At 35.8% G+C, this 22,255-nt stretch overlaps 1 protein-coding gene across 2 annotated transcripts in view; it reads right to left on the minus strand.

Annotated features, from left to right (window-relative positions):
• The window catches only part of NBEAL1 (neurobeachin like 1), a 165,629-nt gene that overhangs the window by 131,961 nt on the left and 11,413 nt on the right, over nucleotides 1-22,255 (minus strand). For both annotated transcript variants that reach the window (XM_082397018.1, XM_082397017.1), the window contains exons 2-5: nucleotides 14,956-15,047; nucleotides 10,528-10,689; nucleotides 4,558-4,639; nucleotides 3,863-3,990 (exon numbers count right to left, since the gene is read on the minus strand). In XM_082397018.1, coding sequence (XP_082253144.1) covers nucleotides 3,863-3,990; nucleotides 4,558-4,639; nucleotides 10,528-10,689; nucleotides 14,956-15,047 — 464 coding nt within the window. The remainder of the gene's footprint in view (nucleotides 1-3,862; nucleotides 3,991-4,557; nucleotides 4,640-10,527; nucleotides 10,690-14,955; nucleotides 15,048-22,255) is intronic.

A 22,255-nucleotide genomic window follows, 5' to 3' on the forward strand; every position in this document is an offset into this window, starting at 1 on the left:
CCATGAGCTATATAGATTTCTCCTAAGTACATGATTTATCTCCACTATGTTTCATTTTTCTATCAAAGTCAAAGAAAACCAAGTCTCACTCTCTGCTTTTACCATTTACCTCAGAAGTAGTTCATACTATTCCTGGCAAAATTGTTATACCTATTAAAAATAATACATGGACAGCTTCTAGCATAATTTCTGGTATATACACTGCACCCATGAAATGCCACCACTGATCATCTACTCTTTGTTCTCCTTCTTGTTGTCATCTTACATTATAACTCTCTTTCTATATCATGTTATAATGTTTAAATGTCTTCTTGTTTTTGGCTCTCAAAACTTGTTTTTGGGGCTTTCCTGGTGGCGCAGTGGTTAAGAATCTGCCTGCCAATGCAGGGGACACGGGTTCGAGCCCTGGTCTGGGAGGATCCCACATGCCGCGGAGCAACTAAGCCTGTGCGCCACAACTACTCAACTACTGAAGCCCGCATGCCTAGAGCCCGTGCTCCGCAACAAGAGAAGCCACCTCAATGAGAAGCTCACGCACCGCAACAAAAAGTAGCCCCCACTCGCCGCAACTAGAGAAAGCCCGGGCACAGCAACGAAGACCCAACACAGCCAAAAATAAAATAAATAAATGAAAAAAAAAATTTGTTTTTGTTTTCAATTACCAATTTTATGTAATCCATTTTAATTTGTTCTCGGGTCTACCTTTTCATATCTTCTCTCCTTCTCCCACCTTTAAATTCATTTTGCTCTTAAGGATTCCTCTAAAAGCCTCTCTTCTATCATTTTCAGACTCCTCTCCTTATGTTCCTCCTTCTATATGTCTTCCTGTCTATAAATAAAAATTCTTTGTCACTGTTTCAAAACTTAAAAACGTTATCTTAGATTTGCCATTGCTGACAAGGCTAAGGTGGGGGATGGGGAAGTAGCAATAGTGGGAGGAAGAGACAATTTCCTTAAGGCATCTCGGCATAAATGTCAAAATAGAGGGAACATTGATTAGTTGAGAACCAAAGTGCTAAATGAGTAGAAAGGCTACAAATGCAGCACTATTATGTGCTCCTCTCTTTGAATCTTTAGAGTTATGAGCAGTACAGAGGCAGAGGGAAAAGGTAGTGACAGTGCTGTCTGCCAACTATTTCCATGTCTACTCCTTTTAGTCACAGGGTAGAACTAACTTCCACCTTGGTCTCCCTTCTTCTGGTCTCACTGTGGTAGATGGGGACATGTAACTAGTCTTGGCCAATGAGTTCTGAATGAAAGTGAGACATGTCATATGTCATGACCAGACAGCATTAAAACTGCCAATGTGAGACATTTCAGAGCTTTCTTTTCTCTTTCACATGGTAACTAGCAAAGCCTTAGATGCTTGCTGTTCTGTCAGTTTAGGATCTTGAGTGACTATGGTGAGTAGAGGGTCCCTACCAACCATGGTAGACAGAGAACAGGAACAAGAAGTAAACCTTTGTTATTCTAACCCCTTGTTTGTTACTGCAGCTTATCCTGACGGATAAATCTTTGCCAAGAAAAATGCAAAGCACTTTCTCACTGGAAAAAGAGACATATTAAAGTTCAATAGAAAAGGAAGTAATCAGAAGGTCACTAGTACCTTCCCATTAATAAACAATCAAGAAAAGTATTAGAACGATGTGATGGTTAATTTCATGTATCAACTTGGGGGTGTTTTGGGATGAGATTTAACACTTAAATTGGTGAACTCTGGGTAACGGAACTGCCCTCCAGAAAGTGCCTCAACTAATCAGTTGAAAGTCTGAGCGGAACAAAAAGACTGGCATCTCCAAGCAAGGGGGAATTCTCCAGCAGACTGCCCTCTGACTTCATCTGCACCATCAGTTCTGGCCTCCAGCCTGACTGCTTTTAAACTAGGACTGGAACTGGAACACTGGCTCTCTAGCCTTCGAACTCTAACTGCACCACTGGCTTCCCTGGGTGGCAAGGCTGCCAGCCCACATCGCAGATTTGGACTTGCCAGCCTCTATAATCATGTGAGGCAATCGCTTACAATGAAGTTCTTCCAAACACACACACACATACACACACACACACGGCCTGCTAGTTTTGTTTCTGTGGAGAACCCTGACTAAAGACAACAACTTTCAACACATAAAGGAAAGCAAATGTATAAATAAGCAGATAGAATTGTTATATTTAATAGCTGGAGTGCTTGTTCCTATTAATTCTATTAGACACTTCTTGCTTTACCTAAAGGATGTGTTATTTCAATAAAACATTACTATATAGAACATACAGAGTATTACCACATAGTCTACATACATGTTCTCTCAGTTACCAATTCTTCACCGTTATCTAATGGTGGCTATTCAAAGTGAGGGTATCCTACCCTAAAAATCCTGAAAAGCCTATAAAAAAATCAAACATTCTAGTAACGAAATGTTGCAGGAAGTAGGAATTGTTTATAAGTGGGTCAGGTTACACTGAAAATGAAAAAATCTTGAGATTTAAAGTACAGCAGATTAGGGAGACCTAAAAAAGAGATCTGATTGTAGGTGATAACACAACTCTTCCTATTCTTTGCCCACAGGTAAGAAAGATACATGAGTTTTTAAACTCTTCCCTTTGAGCTGTGTACCGGTAATTATGCCACTGTCACTAAGCTACAAATCCATCATCTTACATTCCACCTGCTTTGTGATGCTGGGACAGTCATTCTACAAACTATATTTCCTTTTCTCCAGCTACCTCACTCTTGGGTTCATCAATAGTGGGTACTAAATGGAGCTGGAAAGTTGAAAGAGTGAAAGGGGGACTGATGCCTTATTCCTTATGTTTTTACTGGCCAACAGTTCTTAACTATGGCATTCACAGTTGGTTTCTTTCTTCAGCTTATTTTTGGCAATACCAGAACCAGCCTCTTCATGGCTGCTCAGTGATAGCAGCACTGGCTTAGGACTCTTTCCTCAGAAGTCTCAGACCAGGCACTGCAGGACCTCTTCTCCAAAACTTCTAGCTTCTGATAACTCTAATCTCTTCCCTTTGTTCCCACAGAACCAGGGAAGTAGCTGCTTCCTGAAGTCACTATCTCTGTATTACATCAGTGTCCCCCTTTTGCTTTTTGAGTTCTCTAATACCTATTTAACAATCTCCTTGTATTATAGTCTCTCTTTTTAAACACTGGTTTCTGACTGACACAAGCTCCACAATTAAAAATAAAAACACAAAATATGGGGCTTCCCTGGTGGCGCAGTGGTTGAGAATCTGCCTGCCAATGCAGGGGACATGGGTTCGAGCCCTGGTCTGGGAGGATCCCACATGCCGCGGAGCGACTGGGCCCGTGGGCCACAATTACTGAGCCTGCGCGTCTGGAGCCTGTGCTCTGCAACAAGAGAGGCCGCAATAATGAGAGGCCCGCGCACCGTGATGAAGAGTGGCCCCCACTTGCCGCAACTAGAGAAAGCCCTCGCACAGAAACTAAGACCCAACACAGCCATAAATAAATAAATAAATAAATAGTTAAATAACAACAACAACAACACAAAATACTGTTAAAATTCTTTTTCAAATCATGAAATGTGCTTTAAAAAAAAATAAAGTTTCTTGAAAAATATGTACACTCTACTTGATGCTACTGTGCTCTGAGATTTTACCATCAGATTATTAGCATTCAATTGCATTACAAAATAAAAGTTCAGGGTAAATTTATTATCTAGAAGTGGCGTTTATCACTAATTCATTACCTCCAATGTAGTTCTCTACCTCAGAGATAAGGATGGGGTCTTAGACACATCTTACCAACTGCTTTCATAGAGAATGAGACCTGCTTTGAAGAATTGTATATATTATGATATTTAGGTTTTAAATGAACATTATGATTTATAAGACATACCCTGAAATTCTATGCCTCCAATTCCGATATGGGTCATATAAACTTTCACAAAATGCCAACGCATGGATCACAAATTCTTCGATAGATGTCTGATCTGCCAATTCCTTCTCTTTTTTTTTGCTTTTTAACTGAGAATTTAAACATAAAATTATATGTACTTAAAAATGTTAAGCTGTATAACATACTGACCAACATCATTAAAAGACTACATGTTTCATTCATCTAATAATAATAACTCATTTTTATTCAAATAAGCCTAAGTTCCATTTGAGTGTGTAAAGGGTCAGTTAATCATATGGGTTGGATATAACCTCTCAAATTTTAAATATTTCCTAGGAAGGATTTCAAATGGATAGACAAACGTCTTTCCAAAAAAGAAGACGCTTTCAATAAGAGGGTTATTTGATGAATAAATAATAAATACATAAAATGACAAATTGTGTCATTTAAAATAGCCATTTATAAAACACTTCAACTTTTAAATTAAAATAACAAAATGTATTAATAATTGCTTGTCTACTTTCAGATAATATGCATAAGATGCCTGAAATATATAAGTACCCACTGATAATTTTAATGATCTTCTCAATTATTACCTCCTCTGAAAACATTTAACTTTACTATGATATTTTTAAAAATAAAAACTAGTTACTCTCAGTAAAACAACAGAAAAGAATATATTAATTCACACCTACTTGTTGAATATAGAGTGTTGTCATAGTAATAACATGATTGATATACGAACAAGTCCCAATTTCTTCTACATTAGATAGATTTCTGTGAGGAAAAAAAAAGAATAGCCATATATTTATTACATATGAATAGTGAGAAAAATGTATGCTCATGAATTCAGGTTGGTTTTCGGAACACATGTTGGCAAATGAAATACAAATAACAGTCATTAAAACTTAAAATCAATATGGTTATATAACTGCTTTCCCACTGAGAATGCAAAACACACCTCAAGCACCATTTAACTACTATAAACAGAGAATGTTTAAGAAAGACATGCCGATTAGCATTTGTTTATTATAAAAAATTGGAAAATATCACAAAGTAGAAATAGAAAAGAAAAAGTCACTAATATTCTTACAACCCCAATGTTAGCAACTATATATATTTTGGATTATTTCTTTCCAGGTTTGTTATTTTCCTATGTACATTTTTAGCTTGGTTTTTTGTACATATCGTTGCCTTTATAACTCATGTGGTGCAGTTTTATAGTTATCATCTTGCTTTCTGAAATTATAGTTCCCCTTTTAGACTCATAATATATCTCCTCATCTATATTAAAAAGCCTTGAGAGAAGGGTGGGTATCTATACATACTCCAAGAGGGCACAGTACATGCCTTGTTTAAAGCAGTGTGTCAACAAGTGCCTGGTGTTTAATTAAAATATGGCCCTCATTTTTATTCCATTTTTAATAAGACTGAGGTATGACATGTAAAATGCTAACATGTACTCTTATCTAATATCACCAGTCTTTTTCTTGGCATATTAAAAAAAAATTCTATTAAGACAAAATACTCTATTGTGTTCTGAGACATTGTGACCTTGAAAAATACTTTATATCTTAAAATCCAGTAAATGCTAAAGGAACAGGAAAAATTAACTAAATTAATGAACTTAGTGTAAGAAGTCTGAATGGCATGACATCTTTGAGAAAGAAAAGAGTAAAGGCAGAGGTAAAATTCAAAGCCCCTGTGGAGGATTCCAGGCAAATAGCCAAGTGGGAAGAACCAGGAATCTGTCTCCCCACCTAGAAAACAGTTACACTGTCAAAATCAGTTTGATGTAACTATTTTGGAACCCTTGAGTCTCTGTTGAAGGCTGGCAACTTCTATGGGAAGATGTGGATGATAAATTGCAATTAATGTCCTAACTTCTGCTCAATTTCAGCTATTAGCACAGTAGCAGCTATCAATCTGCCACCCCCAGACATGTGGTAAGCAGCTGTGCACATGGTCCAGGAGCAGCTTGCTAACAGCTTGAAGAAACCAACGTGGGCAAAAAGGACCCTGCCCTCAACATATTGGAGATCTGTGCTCTGATCACTGATTGCTCCTTCTGATTACAGAGGTGCAGACAAAGAGGCAGGCAGGCACTGATATTGCACATCCCCACCACCTGTTACAAGCGCCTCCCCCTCTGGCTGAAGTAATTTCCAGGGGGCTTAAAGGCCATTTCCCTTTCCCCCTTCATCTTTTGGTTTTTTCCCCTTTTGGGAGCCAGATGTTAAAGACTAGGACATTCAAAAGTAACGGCATAAATGGGGAAAATTAGAGAGTGACCACACATGCTGAGGGAAACGGTCAGAGTAGATCTGAGCAGACCTTATGTTTACAACTCAGGTTGATCCTCAGCACAGAGACAGTCTGTAATGATCAAAACATAAAACAAATAAACAAAAGTAACAACAAAAAGCAGCAAACCCCGGGAAAGGGGGTAAATCTGATTTTCAGAGTTACCACATTCTTAGATTCAAACGTCCAGTATTCAATTAAAAACAAAAATCAGAAGGCATACAAAGAAATAGGGGAATATGGCCCAGTCAAAAGAAAAACAGAGATCAACAGAAACTCCCTGAAAAAGATCTATTAGACAAAGACTTCAAAATAACTGTCTTCAAGATGCTCAAAGTATTTCCAATGGCATTTTTCACAGAACTAGAACAAAAAACTGTACAATTTGTATGGAAACACAAAAGACCCTGAAGGGCCAAAGGAATCTTGAGAAAGAAAAACAGAGCTGGACGAATCAGGCTCCCAGAGTTCAGACTATACTACAAAGCTACAGTAATCAAGACAGTATGGTACTGGCACAAAAACAGAAATATAGATCAATGGAACAGGATAGAAAGCCCAGAGATAAACCCACGCACATGTGGTCACCTTATCTTTGATAAAGGAGGCAAGAATATACAGTGGAGATAAGAAAGCCTCTTCAATAAGTGGTGCTGGGGAAACTGGACAGCTACATGTAAAAGAATGAAATTAGAATACTTCCTAACACCATATTATACAAAAATAAACTCAAAATGGATTAAAGACCTAAATGTAAGGCCAAACATTATAGAACTCTTAGAGGAAAAAACATGGGCAGAACACTGTATGACATAAATCACAGCAAGATCCTTTTTGACTCACCTCCTAGAGAAATGGAAATAAAAACAAAAATAAACAAACGGGACCTAATGAAACTTAAAAGCTTTTGCACAGCAAAGGAAACCATAAAGAAGACAAAAAGACGACCCTCAGAATGGGAGAAAATATTTGCAAACGAAGCAAATGACATAGGATAAATCTCCAAAATATACAAGCAGCTCATGCAGCTCAATATCAAAAAAACAACCCAATCCAAAAATGGGCAGAAGACCTAAATAGACATTTCTCCAAAGAAGATATACAGATTGCTAACAAACACATGAAAAGATGCTCAACATCACTAATCATTAGAGAAATGCAAATCAAAACTACAATGAGGTATCACCTCACACCGGTCAGAATGGCCAACATCCAAAAATCTACAAACAAGAAATGCTGGAGAGCGTGTGGAGAAAAGGGAACCCTCTTGCACTGTTGGTGGGAATGTAAATTGATAGAGCCACTATGAAGATCAGTATGGAGGTTCCTTAAAAAACTAAAAATAGAACTATTATATTACCCAGCAATCCCATTACTGGGCATATACCTTGAGAAAACCATAATTCAAAAAAGGTCATGTACCACAATGTTCAATGCAGCACTATTTATAATAGCCAGGACATGGAAGCAACCTAAGTGTCCATTGACAGATGAATGGATAAAGAAGATGTGGCACATATAAACAATGGAATATTAGTCAGCCATAAAAAAAAATGAAATTGAGTTATTTGTAGTGAGGTGGATGGACCTAGAGTCTGTCATACAGAGTGAAGTAAGTCAGAAAGAGGAAAACAAATACCGTATGCTAACACATATATATGGAATCCAAAAAAAAATGTTTCTGATGAGCCTAGGGGCAGGACAGGAATAAAGACACAGACATAGAGAATGGACTTGAGGACACAGGGATGGGGAAGGGTAAGCTGGGACGAAGTGAGAGAGTAACACTGACATATATACACTACCAAATGTAAAATAGATAGCTAGTGGGAAGCAGCTTCATAGCACAGGGAGATCAGCTCGGTGCTTTGCGACCACCTAGAGGGGTAGGATAAGGAGGGTGGGAGGGAGACGCAAGAGGGAGGGGATATGGGGATATATGTATGCATATAGCTGATTTACTTTGTTATACAGCAGAAACATAACGCAACATTGTATAGCAGTTAATACTACAATAAAGATGTTAAAAATAAATAAAATAAAAGGTACAATATAATGTAATAAAAGTATATATGATATTATATATAACAAAGGTATTATACTAGCAAAAAGATATAACAATTATGAACATTTACATATCTAATGACAGACCATCAAAACATATGAAGCAAATACTGACAGAATTGAAGAGAGAAATATATAGTTCTTCCATAATAGCTGGAGAATTCAATACCTCATCCACAATAGTGGATAAAACAACTAGATAGACGATAAGTAAAGCAACAGAGGACTTAACACAGTAAATCTAATAGCTCTAAGAAACAATATACAGGTCACTCTACCCAACAACAACAGAACAAACATTCTTCTCAAGTGCACTTGGGACATTTCACAGGATAGACACTATATTAGGCCACAAATTAAGTCTCAACAGATTTAAAAGGACAGATATACAAAGTATGTTCTCTAAGCACAGCAGGATGAAGTTAAAAATCAATAACATAAAGAAAACTGAAAAATTCACAAAACTGTGGAAATTAACCAAAATACTTTTAAATAATCAATGGATCAAAGAAGAAACCCACAAGTGAAATTAGAAAATACTTCAAGATGAATGAAAAGGAAAACATGACTTCCCAAAACTTATGAGAGGCAATGAAAGTGGTGCAAAGGGAGAATTTTATAGGTATAAGTGCTTACACTAAAAAAAGAGAACAAGAAACCAAGTACCTAATATTACAACTTAAGGAATCAGACAAGGAAGAACAAACTAAACCCAAAGCTAGTAGAAAGAAGGAAATGATAAAGATCAGAGCAGAGATAAAAATAAATTTTTAAAAATAGAGAAAATCAATGAAACCAAAAATTATTTCCTTGGAGACATCAACAAAATTGACAAATCTTTAGCTAGATAGACTAAGAAAAAAGAGAGACGAATCAGATTACTAACATCAAAAATGAAAGTGTGGACATTACTACTGATACTACAGAAATAAAGAGGATTATTAGAGAGTACTATGAACAACTCTACAACAACAAATTGAATAACATAGTTGAAATGGACAAATTCCTAGAAACACAAAATCTGCCAAGATTAAACCATAATGAAATAAATAATCTGAATAGACCTACAACTAGTAAGGAAACTGAATCAGTAATCAAAACTCTCCCAAAAAAGCAGTCCTGGATCTGATGTTTTCACTCATGAAGTCTACAAAACATTTAAAGGAGAACTAATGCCAATCCTTCTCAAATTTTTCCCAAAAACTGAAGAGGAAGGAACACTTTCTAACTCATTATATGAGGCCAGTATTACCCTGATCCCAAAGCCAAACAAGAGACTACATGAAAACTACAAGCCAACATCCCTTATGAACATTAATGCAAAGATCTTCAACAAAATACTAGCAAAGAGAATTCAACAATATATTAAAAATATTACACACTATGACTAAGTGGGATTTATTCCTGGAATGCAAGGATGGTTAAACATATGAAAGCTGATCAATGTAATATGCCATATTAACAGAATAAAGGGAAAAAAACCCAGACGATCATCTCAATTAATGCAGAAAAGCATTTGACAAAATTCAGCAACCATTCCTGATAACAACGCTCAGCAAACTAGGAACAGAAGGAAACTACCTCAACATAATAAAACCTATATATAAAAATTTCACAGCAAATATCATACTAAATGGTAAAAGACTGAAAGCTTTTCCTCTAAGAACAAGAAAAGAAGACAGATTTTTAAGAGGCATGTGATGCCCCTTACCCAAACGGTTCTCAAATTCTTATATGAAGATTAATGGAATGTGTGAAAATTCAAAATGCCTGAGCTCTTTTGGATCAGAACTTCCATACGTAAGGCTCAAACTCTGTACTTCTATTAAGCTTCCCAGTTGACATTTATGCACACCAAAATTTAAGTACCACAGACCTAATCATCTATAAATCTGGAAATATAAGCTATGGAATAATTATACTTTCTTTGGTAAAATTATAAAATGGAAGACTAGAAAAATACATTTCACAAATGATAATGCACAGTATAAAAATGTGTATGTACATGTTTATTGGTGAGGTCCATATAGAAAATATCAGTGCAATAAATTCTTAAGTAAAAACTCCTGTCATTGTCTTTACTCTAAAGCAATTATTTTTTATCCTGGCTGAATCTTTCTAAGTAGGTATAGTAAAAGGCTTTCCAATATAATAACAAACCACAAGCCTATTGCAAAAGCTGCATTCATCCTTGAGAGCTCCATATGAACAACATACATCATTAATAACCAATAAATGCATTATTAGTTTGCTAATAATTATTTAAAACAGATAACTAGTTTATTTGTACCAGATACCTGCAAAGAATAATGAAGAACTTGACAAGCAAAATTGACAAGGCTTGTTGTTCTTCCTCTAACCCATCTGCCACTTTCTGAACACACTGTAGAAGCTGGGTCCTCAGAACCTGCAGAATATTATCAGGAAGCAGAGATATTCCTGGAGGCACATCATCTACCCTACAATGTAAGGGGAACAAAATAAGAAAGGTGTTTAAATACAGGACGAAAATCTGTGGCACTTTAAAGTAACTACATTTTCAGCTCAGATCCTAAAGAAGCTCTTTTAGTCCAGATATTCTGTGCCTTCCTCTCTGCATGGTACCACCAAATGGATAGTGACATTTTAGAAGATTATTAGAGCAGAGTGGTTAGTACTTCAGAGGAGGCTTACTGAAAAGAGAGAGAGAAAAAGGCTATTTAGTATTTTCAATTGTGCTATTGTTAAAGAAAATATTTAAAATATAAGATTAGTTCACCTTCTACTATTTAGAAATACAACGTGTCTATACCATTTCTAAAAGAAATGGTAACTAGCAAATAAAAATGAAGTACCTATAACTAGTTTAATATCTGTTAACTGCTTTACTAAATAAACAATATTCACCTACCTATAAGGTCCCTAAGCCATCTGATCAGAAGAGGGAGAGAAGATAACTAGCAAAAGGAAAGGAGAAAGATAGAGGTGAATGTAGAACCCCAAGCATGAGCATCAATAGAAGACTCTTTTAAAGCAATACATCAATATTTTGTGACAAGTGGTTTCTGTGTAAGAAGACAATATGGTTCTTTAAGGGCAAAAGCCAATACCAGATGTAACTGGCTCCTTGCATGTGCCTCTCACATTAAAACCCCCTAGATTCAAAGTCAGAAGCCTGCATACTAAGTTCCACCTCTGTAACATGAAGCACTTCATTTAATCTCTGAAGTTCCCTAATCTATAAAACTGTAATATCAGATATCCACCCTATTTCACTGGGCTCTGAAACCAGAAAGTCAATGTGCATTTTCAGCTTTAAAGTATGTAAAGAACTCTAAATATGTAATGCATTTTAAATATACTATCTCTAAAGCCTCAGAATCTTTTCATAAGCCACTGTATACTTATTTCCCTAACTCTGTTAAGAAAAACGCTCAAATAGCAAAGAAGCACTGTGAAGAGTTTCCATGATTAAATGACAATTATACTTTATAATAGTCTCTTCTTCAGATAATGCTTAACATGAAGTATTAGTACTATTTTTACATTGAGTAAAAGGCATTCACTGCAGACAAAGAAATCTGAAGCATCTTAGCAGTAGTCACATAAACACATATGTAAATATTATTAGCCTCTTCCTGAACCACCCTACAACATAAAATAAAGCATTTTATAAAATAAACACAAGTCACAAAGTATACTACCAAGGTTGCCTAATACTATATAACCATGTTCTAAAAATACATGTTTCATTTTAGTCTGGACATCATTTCACTTGCAGCTTTGGATTCTTTCATTCTCTCTTATTTATAGATGGTATCAGAAACACTCATTTTTATATTTAATTTTTTTTGAAGAGCTAAAAAGAGGTGATTAGAAAAACCAGAGTAACTTCAAAATAATAAACAAACATTTAAATATAACTGATTTTCAAGACTAAGTGAAACTATTCCTCCACACTTTTCCAAAAATGTTAAATCAACAAGCAAGAAGACATTAGATTTCCCAATATTCCATTTTAGTTATTTAAAAGAGTAGTTCCTTTTGTCCTTAATTGTCCCATTTTCTATTTACAAACGTTTTGATTTAACTGGGCAGAAAAATATATTAACTTCTAAAAGAGCAATCTTTTTTTTTTTTAACTGACTCTCATTATAAAATTGGGGCTTACTTAGGACATGGCATATAGACAAAGCTGGAATTTTTGGCCTTGTTCCTAATGTGATGAGGATTTAAGAATTTAGAAGAATTTTCCCACCTCTAGGACTTTATTGTCCATAAGTCTAAGCTCCTTTTGCTGATATTTCCCAAACTCCAGAAATCTTTTCCACTCCTCAATTTGCCTAGTCAATGTCTATTGTAAACAGCTGCCAATTGTTCTCTCTAACATAGGAAAAAGTCCAGCTTAAATTTCAAGGCTTTATAATCTGGTAAAAGCAATCCTTGCCTTGTACTATGAATTCTCTAACTTGGAAATTCTATAAAGTCAGTATACTTTAAATGAGGATTATCTGTGAGTTTCTTATCTTTAAGGTGACCAGACTAGTTTTACACATCTTACACATAATATTCACTTGAAAAATTGAAAGTTTACTACAAGCAAAATCTAAATTCATGGTTCAGTTTTCTGACAAAGATATGAAATGTAATTTTAAATAAACCAACTAAATCACAAGTAAAAAAACATTCTTGAGATTCTTCATCTTACTTTAAATATAGTGGCAATATAAGTCTACATAGTGTTTTTAGAAATGACCTCCCAAGAAAGGAGACATTTTTAATGTATGGATGATAACAAGTGCATCTTACAAAACCCCAAGCATTCAAAGGCCAAAATCCTGACTCCATAAGATCCTTAGGCTCATGATTTAAAATGAGCTATAAATTTTTAAAATAAAAGCACTCCTAAGTATAAACTACAAGAATACTCTTTTATGAATAGAAATCAATAATACATAATCTTATTTTGAGTTCAAGATTTAATACTGATTTTCAACCTTTATAAACCTGTTACAAATAATCTAATGGTGAAGAACTCTGAAATTGTATTTATAAATGAAGTACTTGTGCTTTCTGAGCATAACCATGTTGTTTCTTAAGTTCATTGCCTTGGTCCAAAGCTCTAATGATGCTTTTCTCTGAATTATTACAATTACCTCTTAACTGGCCTTCCTGCCTTCAGTCTCAACCCTTCCCAATCCAACCTCCATAATGCCACCAAAGTGACTTTTAAAAAACAAACTTGATCATGAAACTCTTATGCAGAAAATTCTTTAGTAGAGCCTTGTATCTTCCATAACAAAAAGTCAAAGTCCATTAGCAATGCATTTGTGGCACTTCATGATCTGGCTCCTATGTGATTCTCCAGATTCAACTCGTCTGTGTCTAAACTCTCACTGCTTACCTCCACCCCCAAACTGCAAATATTTTCGCCCTTGAAGATTTTTAATTCACCAGATACTTTTTCATCCTCAGCCACCACCCATTTCTCCCCTCCTCTCTCAACACATCTCTATAAATGGAGTTCCTTTTGCGGCTAAAAGTATGTCCTCATTTCTCCAGCTTTGAACCACAGCAAACCTAACCTCTCTTACCTAGGTCCACAAGATGACTTGAGATACAATACGAACTTTATCTGGGAAGTGGGCCTGGGCACAGTGAGACTGCAGAAACAAATGTAGGCAGAGGAATGGGAGAAAATATTTGTACTTTCACTTATACATTTCCATAAGATGTTAATTTTTCCCTCATTTTATGATTTTCAAACCTAGTTTTTAAAAATCTGAAAACTTAACCTCCTCCAAGATGTTTATTTTTCCCTCATCTTATGATTTTCAAACCTAGTTTTTAAAAATCTGAAAACTTAACCTCCTCCAAGATGTTTTCTAAGGCCCTTCTCTAAAGACAGGAAAAGAAGTATAAGTTTCAACTACAATAGAATGCCTGTCATATAATAAAGAAATTTTATGCAAATGAATGAAGTGACGCATGGTGGACCCTTAGATAGTTTCAAAAAAGGGGCTGGCCACATCTGAATAACTCACCCCCCCCAACTCTCTGGGAGGGGAGAGGATCTGGAGACTGAGTTCAATCACACGGTCAATGAAGTAATAAGACCCAACAAAACTCTGACACCCAAAGCTCAAAGAGCTTCCTTCTTTGAACGCACTGATGTTCAGGGAGAGCAACATGCCCTGACTCCAAAGGGAGAGAGCATGGAAGCCCTGCATCCAAGACCCTCCCAGGCCCTGTCCTACATGTATCCTTTATAATAATACTGTAATCATAAGTATAGGACTTTCAGTGAGTTCTGTGAGTTAATCTAACAAATTATTGAACCTGAGGGAGTCATGACAACCCCCAAATTTATAGCCTGTTGATCAGAAATGTCGGTGGCTCCCAAGACTTGCTAATGATGTCTGAAGTGCGGGCAGTCTTGTGGAGGACTTTGCCTTTAACTCGTGGGATCTGGCGCTAACTCCAGGTAGTGTCAGAATTGAAATGAACTGCAGGACACCCAGTTGCCAGTGGCTTAACAAAGTAAAGAAGAGGCTTCTAGAAGTCACGTCTAGTATCAGCAAGAAGGACTGCTGTGATCAATCAGAAATGTCTGCCATGAAAGCAGGGTTATGCAGGAGTAGCATGTGTGTCACATAACTGCCATCCTTATAATGTCATCAATGAAGTTTTTGTACCAAAAATTAACAAACTCACCCAAGGGTAGGAAATTAAGTGTTTCAACATACCTGGTAGGCAGCTTTTCAAAGTCAACATCTAAGAATTGTTCATAGCTAGAAACAAAATTGTCCAACCACAGCTTCAGGTAATCTGGATCTTTCTGAAATAAGAAAACCATTGTAATATTAAGTACATCTGTCAGGAATTTTTTAAAAAAATGCTTTCACTCCTATTGAGCAGATATGAATTGATAAATCTAAAGAAGCAATAATATGAAATCTCTAAATGATATATAGGAAGACATATGTGTTGTTTTAAAATGTATATTAAGTATAGTGAACCCATGGCGCTCACACAAAGAGCTACAATCTGAAAAATGTCCTGTAAGATTCTAAACAATTTGCCCTCCCCTATCTTTGTGGCCATATCCACTGTCACCCTGTACTATACTGGCTTCCTGGCTGTTACTGGGACATACCAGACATGCTCCCATCTCAGGCCTTTGCAATGGCTGTTTTCTCTACCCAGGACACTCTTCCACCAGATAGCTGAATGGCTAATTCCTACATCTTCAGGTCATTCTTTAAATGGCTTATTCTCAATGAAGCCAAATTTTACCACCCTTTCTTAAAGTTACAAACCTTCTTACTAACCTTTACCTTCTACCCTATTCTGTTGTCCCACCTCATGGTGCTTTCTCACCTTCTAACACACTGTATAATTTATTTATTAATTTATTATCTGTCATTTCCCGTAGACTGTAGGCTTCACAATTTCAAGGCCTATCTAAGGGCCCACCACAAGTGATTTCTTTTTGTTTACTAATGGACACCAAGTGCCTAAAACAGTTCCTGGCACTGACCAGGTGCCCAATGAATTAATGAAAAATATAAAATGCATAAATAAAATAAAATGGGAGATGGATCATTAACCTAAACATAAAAACTAAAAAATCTTCTAAAAGAAAATACAGAATACCTTTGCAACCTTGGGGTAGACAAAGATTTCTTAGCTAGGACACAAAAATCACAAAGCAAAAAAAGAAAAAAATAATAATTGGTCTTAACCAAAATTTAAAACTTTGATTCATCAGAAGACACCATTAAGAAAATGAAAAGGGAAGCCATATGCCAGCTGAAAATATTCTCAGTACATATATCTGACAAAGGACTTGTACCAAGAATATATAAAGAACTCCTATGAATCAATGTAAAAAGGACAACTCAATTTAAAAATGGGCAAAAAGCTCAGACATTTCACAAAAGAAGATACACCAATGGCCAAGTAGCATGCAAAAGCATTCTCAACATTATTAGTTATCCAGGGAAATGCAAATTAAAATGAAATGGAATACCATTACACACCCACTAGAATGGCTATAATTTAACTTTCCATACCAAGTGTTGGTAAAGATGTGGAGTAACTGGAACTCACATTTCTGGTGGGAGTATAAAATGGTAAATTCACTTGGAAAACAGTTTGGCAGTTTCTTTTAAACATAAATTTACCACGTGGTCCAGTCATTCCTCTTAAGAGAAGTGAAAACATATATCCACAAAAACAAGCTATACAAAAATGTTCATAGAAGATTTATTTTTAATAGCCCAAAACTGGAAATAAATCAAAATTCTGTCAACAGGTTAACTGATGAATTGTGGTATACTCACACAATGGAATGCTATTCTGCAATTAACAATGAATGAACTGTTGATACGACAATGAAAAGAAATTTCAAAAACATGTTGAGCAAAAGACGCCAGGCATTAAGCATATACACTGTGTGATTTCACTTATACAAAGTTCTAGAGCAGGCTGTGGTGACAGAAATTAGATCACTAACTGTCTTTCAGAGGACTGACTACAAAGGGGCACAAAGAAAACTTTCCTTGGTAATAGAAATTTTCCATTTGTTTTATTAGGTAGTAGTGACACAAATGTTTGCTTGTATCAAAACTCATCATATTTGACACTTAAAATCTGTGCATTTTAAGGTCTGTAAGTTACATCTCAAAGATGATTTGAAAAAAACCATGATTACTCAGAAATGTCTTTTTAAATATAAATTGCATCATTAAAAATGATGCTCAAATTTGTTTCCTTCACATCCTTAACACTTTTTTACTCCAGTCAATTTCAACATGATACTCAGGAGTCTTACTTACTCATTAAATATCACTGGTTAGGCACTGCTCTTGGATAAAGGGAACTCAAATAATTTATTTCCCTAAAATAAAAGTATTACACACAAATCAGAATTCCTAAAAGAATGTTCCCAGAATATGCAGACTGCTGACCTTTTGTGTATTTATTTTTTCTATTAATATACTGTTCCAAAATCAGATCATAAATTGTTATAATCCACATCATCATTGAGAAGACAGAAATATTTCAGAAAAAGAACTACCTCTTGTGAGAAATTTTCTCAAGGATTTCATTAATTGCTTTTTTCATTTCCAACAAGCACATCATTCATTCATTCATTCATTCATCAGGATAAGACTCCAGAAATACAAGTAGCCAGAGTTTTCCTTACCATGGTTCCTTTGTAATAAAGCAGAGTTTTAATAAACTCTGTAAAAGTTCAACACAAAACAGTTTATAATGCCATAAAGAATTAATGTATTTCTCCTCACAGTTTATTTAGAAACTCTACCGTACCTGGTTCAAAGTCTGAAAGTCAGAGTTACCAAGTGTTTGGTAATTCAGTTTGGTAAGTACAGAGTTCTCCTAGGAAGTTGAGCAACTAACTATAAAGAAAGAAATGGTACTTAAAGCTGGAAATGTTTTATTTAGTAAGAAGTGAAGCAGTTACATTTTTTTTTGAGATTCTGCAATGTGCAAAGTATTATAGCAGGTATTTAAAAAGTATACATCATCCCATTTACTCCTTAGAACCATCAAGAGAAGGTTTCATTTTCCCCATTTTATGGGTTAGAAAAGCAAAGTTCTAAGGATATATAACTTATCCATAGTCATACAGCTAGCCATTGATAGTGCTGGGATTAAAATGCAAAGATATATGAATCCAACCGTGCTCTTTCTACTACACTACACTACACTACACTGTCTTTGAACTGTGAGCAGGAATAAAATGGAGCTTAGTGGACAAAAAGAGGAAAAGAGGAACTAAGGATCAGTAAACTCAAGGCCATAAACAATTTAACACATAAAACAGCCACATTCCATACAGCCTGAGAAAACCCTTAAGAGGATCTATACTTTACTGCCAAAGGCCATAAAAGGAAAAATGTCCACACACCCAGAAACAATATTAATTAAATCTCAGCTTAGCCACTTTCATGGTTAAGAGAGTTGGGTACAATGAAACAGCACAGTAGGGTCTATCTCTCCACTTGTACGATATTTATTAACACAACACACAAATGTATTAAGTACTGCAGGAGCACTGAGGCCAGATTACATGGACTCTAACCCCTGCTCTGTCACTTTCTTGACCAAGTCACCCTATGTTCGCACAACAGTTTCTTCTATAAAAATGAAGATAATGACAGTACTTTTCTTTACAGGGTTGTGAAAATTAAATAACCTCGTCAAGGGCACATAGTATACGCTAAGTATAATGTTACTTTTTAAAAATTTATTAATATATTTTTAAATTTATTTATTTACTTATGGCTGCATTGGGTTTTCGTTGCTGTGCATGGTCTTTCTCTAGTTGTGGCGAGCAGAGGCTACTCTTCATTGTGGTGCACAGGCTTCTCATTGCGGTGGCTTCTCTTGTTATGGAGCACGGGCTCTAGGCGCACGGGCTTCAGTAGTTGTGGCACACGGGCTCAGTAGTTGTGGCTCGCAGGCTCTAGAGCACAGGCTCAGTAGTTGTGGCACACAGGCTTAGCTGCTCCGCGGCATGTGGGATCTTCCTGGACCAGGGCTCGAACTCATGTCCCCCGCATTGGCAGGCGGATTCTTAACCACTGCACCACCAGGGAAGTCCCTAATGCTATTTTTATTTTTTCCTAATGCTATTTTTATAACCTATTATGTGCCTAAATTACGGCTCACTCACAAAACAGGAATGTTCTATGCTGCACATACACATTTAAATACTTCATGATCCCCTGTGCCACATGATTTTAACTGTATTCCTTTCCTTTCAACTCTCTTTGCATTTACTCTCAGTGTGACTTTGGGCAGGTTACTTCATCTCTCTGATCTGTTCTTGATCTATAAAATGAAGGTAATACTTCCCCTCACAGGGCTGTTGAAAGCACTGAATGAGATAATACATGTAAGGCACTCAGCAGTACCTGACATTTAGCAAATGCTCAATAAAATAAGCAATTATAAAATAATTAAAATCAACTTTATTGATCTCGTACTCAAATATTCATCCAATCATCTGCCGTTAAGACAGTCCTTCATTTGGACTGTTATGTAGCTCCCTACAGGTCTCTGTAGCTTCAGTTTCTCTCACCTACACACAGTTACTAATGGGGTTTGTTAAATTTGAATCTAATCATCTTTTCTCTCCTGTTCAAATACTTTCAACGTCCCCCCATTACCAGAGGATGAAGTCTAAACACTTAGATGTGCTGTCCAGCGCAGTGACCACTAGCCGAATGTGATTATTTAAATTACATTAAAGTACAGGAGGCTTTTACCTTCTTACAACATCCACTCCTCCACTGGGAGGCTTTAGTGGGTAACAGAATTAAGGGATCCATACAATTTCACCTAGTTCTTAAGGGCTAGGGTTACAGGTAAGAATGGGGGAAACACCTTACTTCCTCCACACAATGATATTTGGGTTGTAGTATTCTTTCAAGTTTTATGAACTTTTAGATACATACATATATTTCAACCATATGTTGGGCAACTCGCAACTTACATATGAGTTGCATTTTAGAAGTTCATTTCAGTTATATTCATAACATATTTTTAATGTCCTAGCAAAAGAAGATAAATTCCTCCCACAGAAACACTATTATTAATGATGATTAGTCTTTCAGGCCAGCCCTCAAGGTTTTCTAATAGAACCTAGCTGCTTCAAAAAACATTTAATAAGTACATGCCAACCATGTACCAACCAGGGACAGTGCTAGACTCTACGGACATGAAGACAAAACATAATCTTGTATCAATTATTCCTCAATTGTAAAAAAAAACAAAACAAAACCATAATCTTGTCCTCAAAGTGCTCTTTTTTCAGTAGGAAAGAAAAGCATAAACAAATAAGTGCAACACATCATGAGAGGTAAAACAGTTGTGAAAAGTATCAAAACAATACAAAGGGAGCTACTGAATCTGTCAAGGTTGGAGGTAACTGAGTAACAAAAGTACTCAAAAGTTTTCACAAATCATAAACAGATATTCTCAAGGAGAGAGGAGGGGAGAGGGGAATTCCAGACAGAAAATAGCAAGATATGCTCAAAGGATGTACCATATTTGGTATTGTCCCACCATGGAAAGAACAGGAAGCAGTGGGACAGGTGCATAGATTATAAGACTGGAGAAGTCACCATTTCCTAAGCAAGTACTTAACAATACTGTCGGCTTCGATGAGAACAGGTACAATTTGAAAAGTTCAAAAAAAAGAAAAAGGAAAGATTGCTATGCTTAATCAAGTTAGAGAAGCACTAGTTAAGCAAAATTAAACAAGATTTTTAACAATACATTATCTTTAAGATGACATATGCGGGACTTCCCTGGTGGCGCAGTGGTTAAGACTCCACGTTCCCAATGCAGGGGGCCTGGGTTCCATCCCCTGGTCAGGGAACTGCAGCAACTAAGAGTTCGCATGCCACAACTAAGGAGCCCGCCTGCCGCAACTAAGGAGCCCACGAGCCACAACTAAGGCCCGGCGCAACCAAATAAGTAAGTAAATAAATAAATAAATTTTAAAAAGATGAACTATGCCTTAGGAACGCCATTGGAAGCAGTGAATATAATATAAAATTTCTGAAACGCATACAACCACAAACCTTATCTTCCTGACTCAATTTCATTAATTTTATCAAAGAACCAACTTTTTATTTGGTTGATCCTATTATGTTTATTATTAATTTCTGCTCTTTCTAAAAGCATTTTATTAAATGAAATCACAAACATACAAAAAAGGTGGAGAGAATGGTATGACTCAGTTTCAACAACTTTCAAATCATGCATAACCAATCTTCTTTCACCTATAGCCCCATCCTCTAATGTTACTTTTAAGCAAACCAGGTATCATATTTCATCAAATATTTCATATTTCACAAATATTTCATATTTCACAAATATTTCAATGTATATCCATAAAAGATATCTTTTAAAATATGACATTATCATATCTAAAAAAATTAGCAGTTCTTTAATATCAGTTGATGTTCAAATTTTCCTGACTTGCTCACAAAAGCCTTTGTTTTAGATTTTTCTCTTTTTTTTGATGTAGACCATTTTTAAAGTCTTTACTGAATTTGTTACAATATTAATTGTTTTATGTTTTGGTTTTTTGGCCTCAAGGCATGTGGGATCTTAGCTGCCCAACCAGGGATTGAACCCACACTCCTTGCATTGAAAGGCGAAGTCTTAACCACTGGACCACCAAGGGAAGTCCCACAAATGCCTTTCTTAACTGACAAGATCAGGACCCAAATAAAGTCCATAAATTGCAAACTATTGGTATATCTTTTAAGTCTTTTTAAACCTGTAGGTTTCTATTACATTTCTTTTTTTTTTTTTGCCCTAATTTATTTGTTGAAGACACTGGGCCATTTGTGATTTAGTATTTCTCGCATTAGGGATTTTGCTGACTGCACATCTTTATGTCATTTAACATGTTCCTCAGTCCTCTGTATTTCCTGCAAAGTAGTAGATCTACAGACTGTCAGATTTAGAGATTTTTTTTTTTTCCCCAAAAAACACAACATAGGTGGTGTTATATATGTCCTTCAAAAGATAAATTTCTAGTTATCTCTTACGTGATGTTAGAAGCTACCGATTATCTTTTCCTAGATCCAGTATTTTATTATGAGTAATTCCTGTAATAAACCTTATAATTTCCTTATGATACCACCATGACTACTAGAAAGATTTGCAGAAGGAAGAGCTGTTAATTTATTTTCAAACTCACTTCCAGATTCTTAATTAAAATTATATCCAGATACAGATTGTACTTATGTCATTCATCCCAAGCTGTTAAATAACGAATAATTTTTATTAAAATTAAACATTCCGTGATGCACGTCAAGCTTCTTATGTACACTTCCTTCAACAACTGAAAAATAATAAATTTCAGAATTTTCACATCAAAAATAAAAAGCCCTTACAATTTCCTTCACTCTACTTTGGGCCTATTCTGTTCTTTCCTTGTCTTCTTGAAATGGATGATATATTAATAATATATTCCTACATAACAAATTAAGTTTA

Source organism: Balaenoptera borealis (genome assembly GCF_965194805.1).
Source record: "Balaenoptera borealis genome assembly, chromosome: 6".
NCBI classification, from domain to species: domain Eukaryota; kingdom Metazoa; phylum Chordata; class Mammalia; order Artiodactyla; family Balaenopteridae; genus Balaenoptera; species Balaenoptera borealis.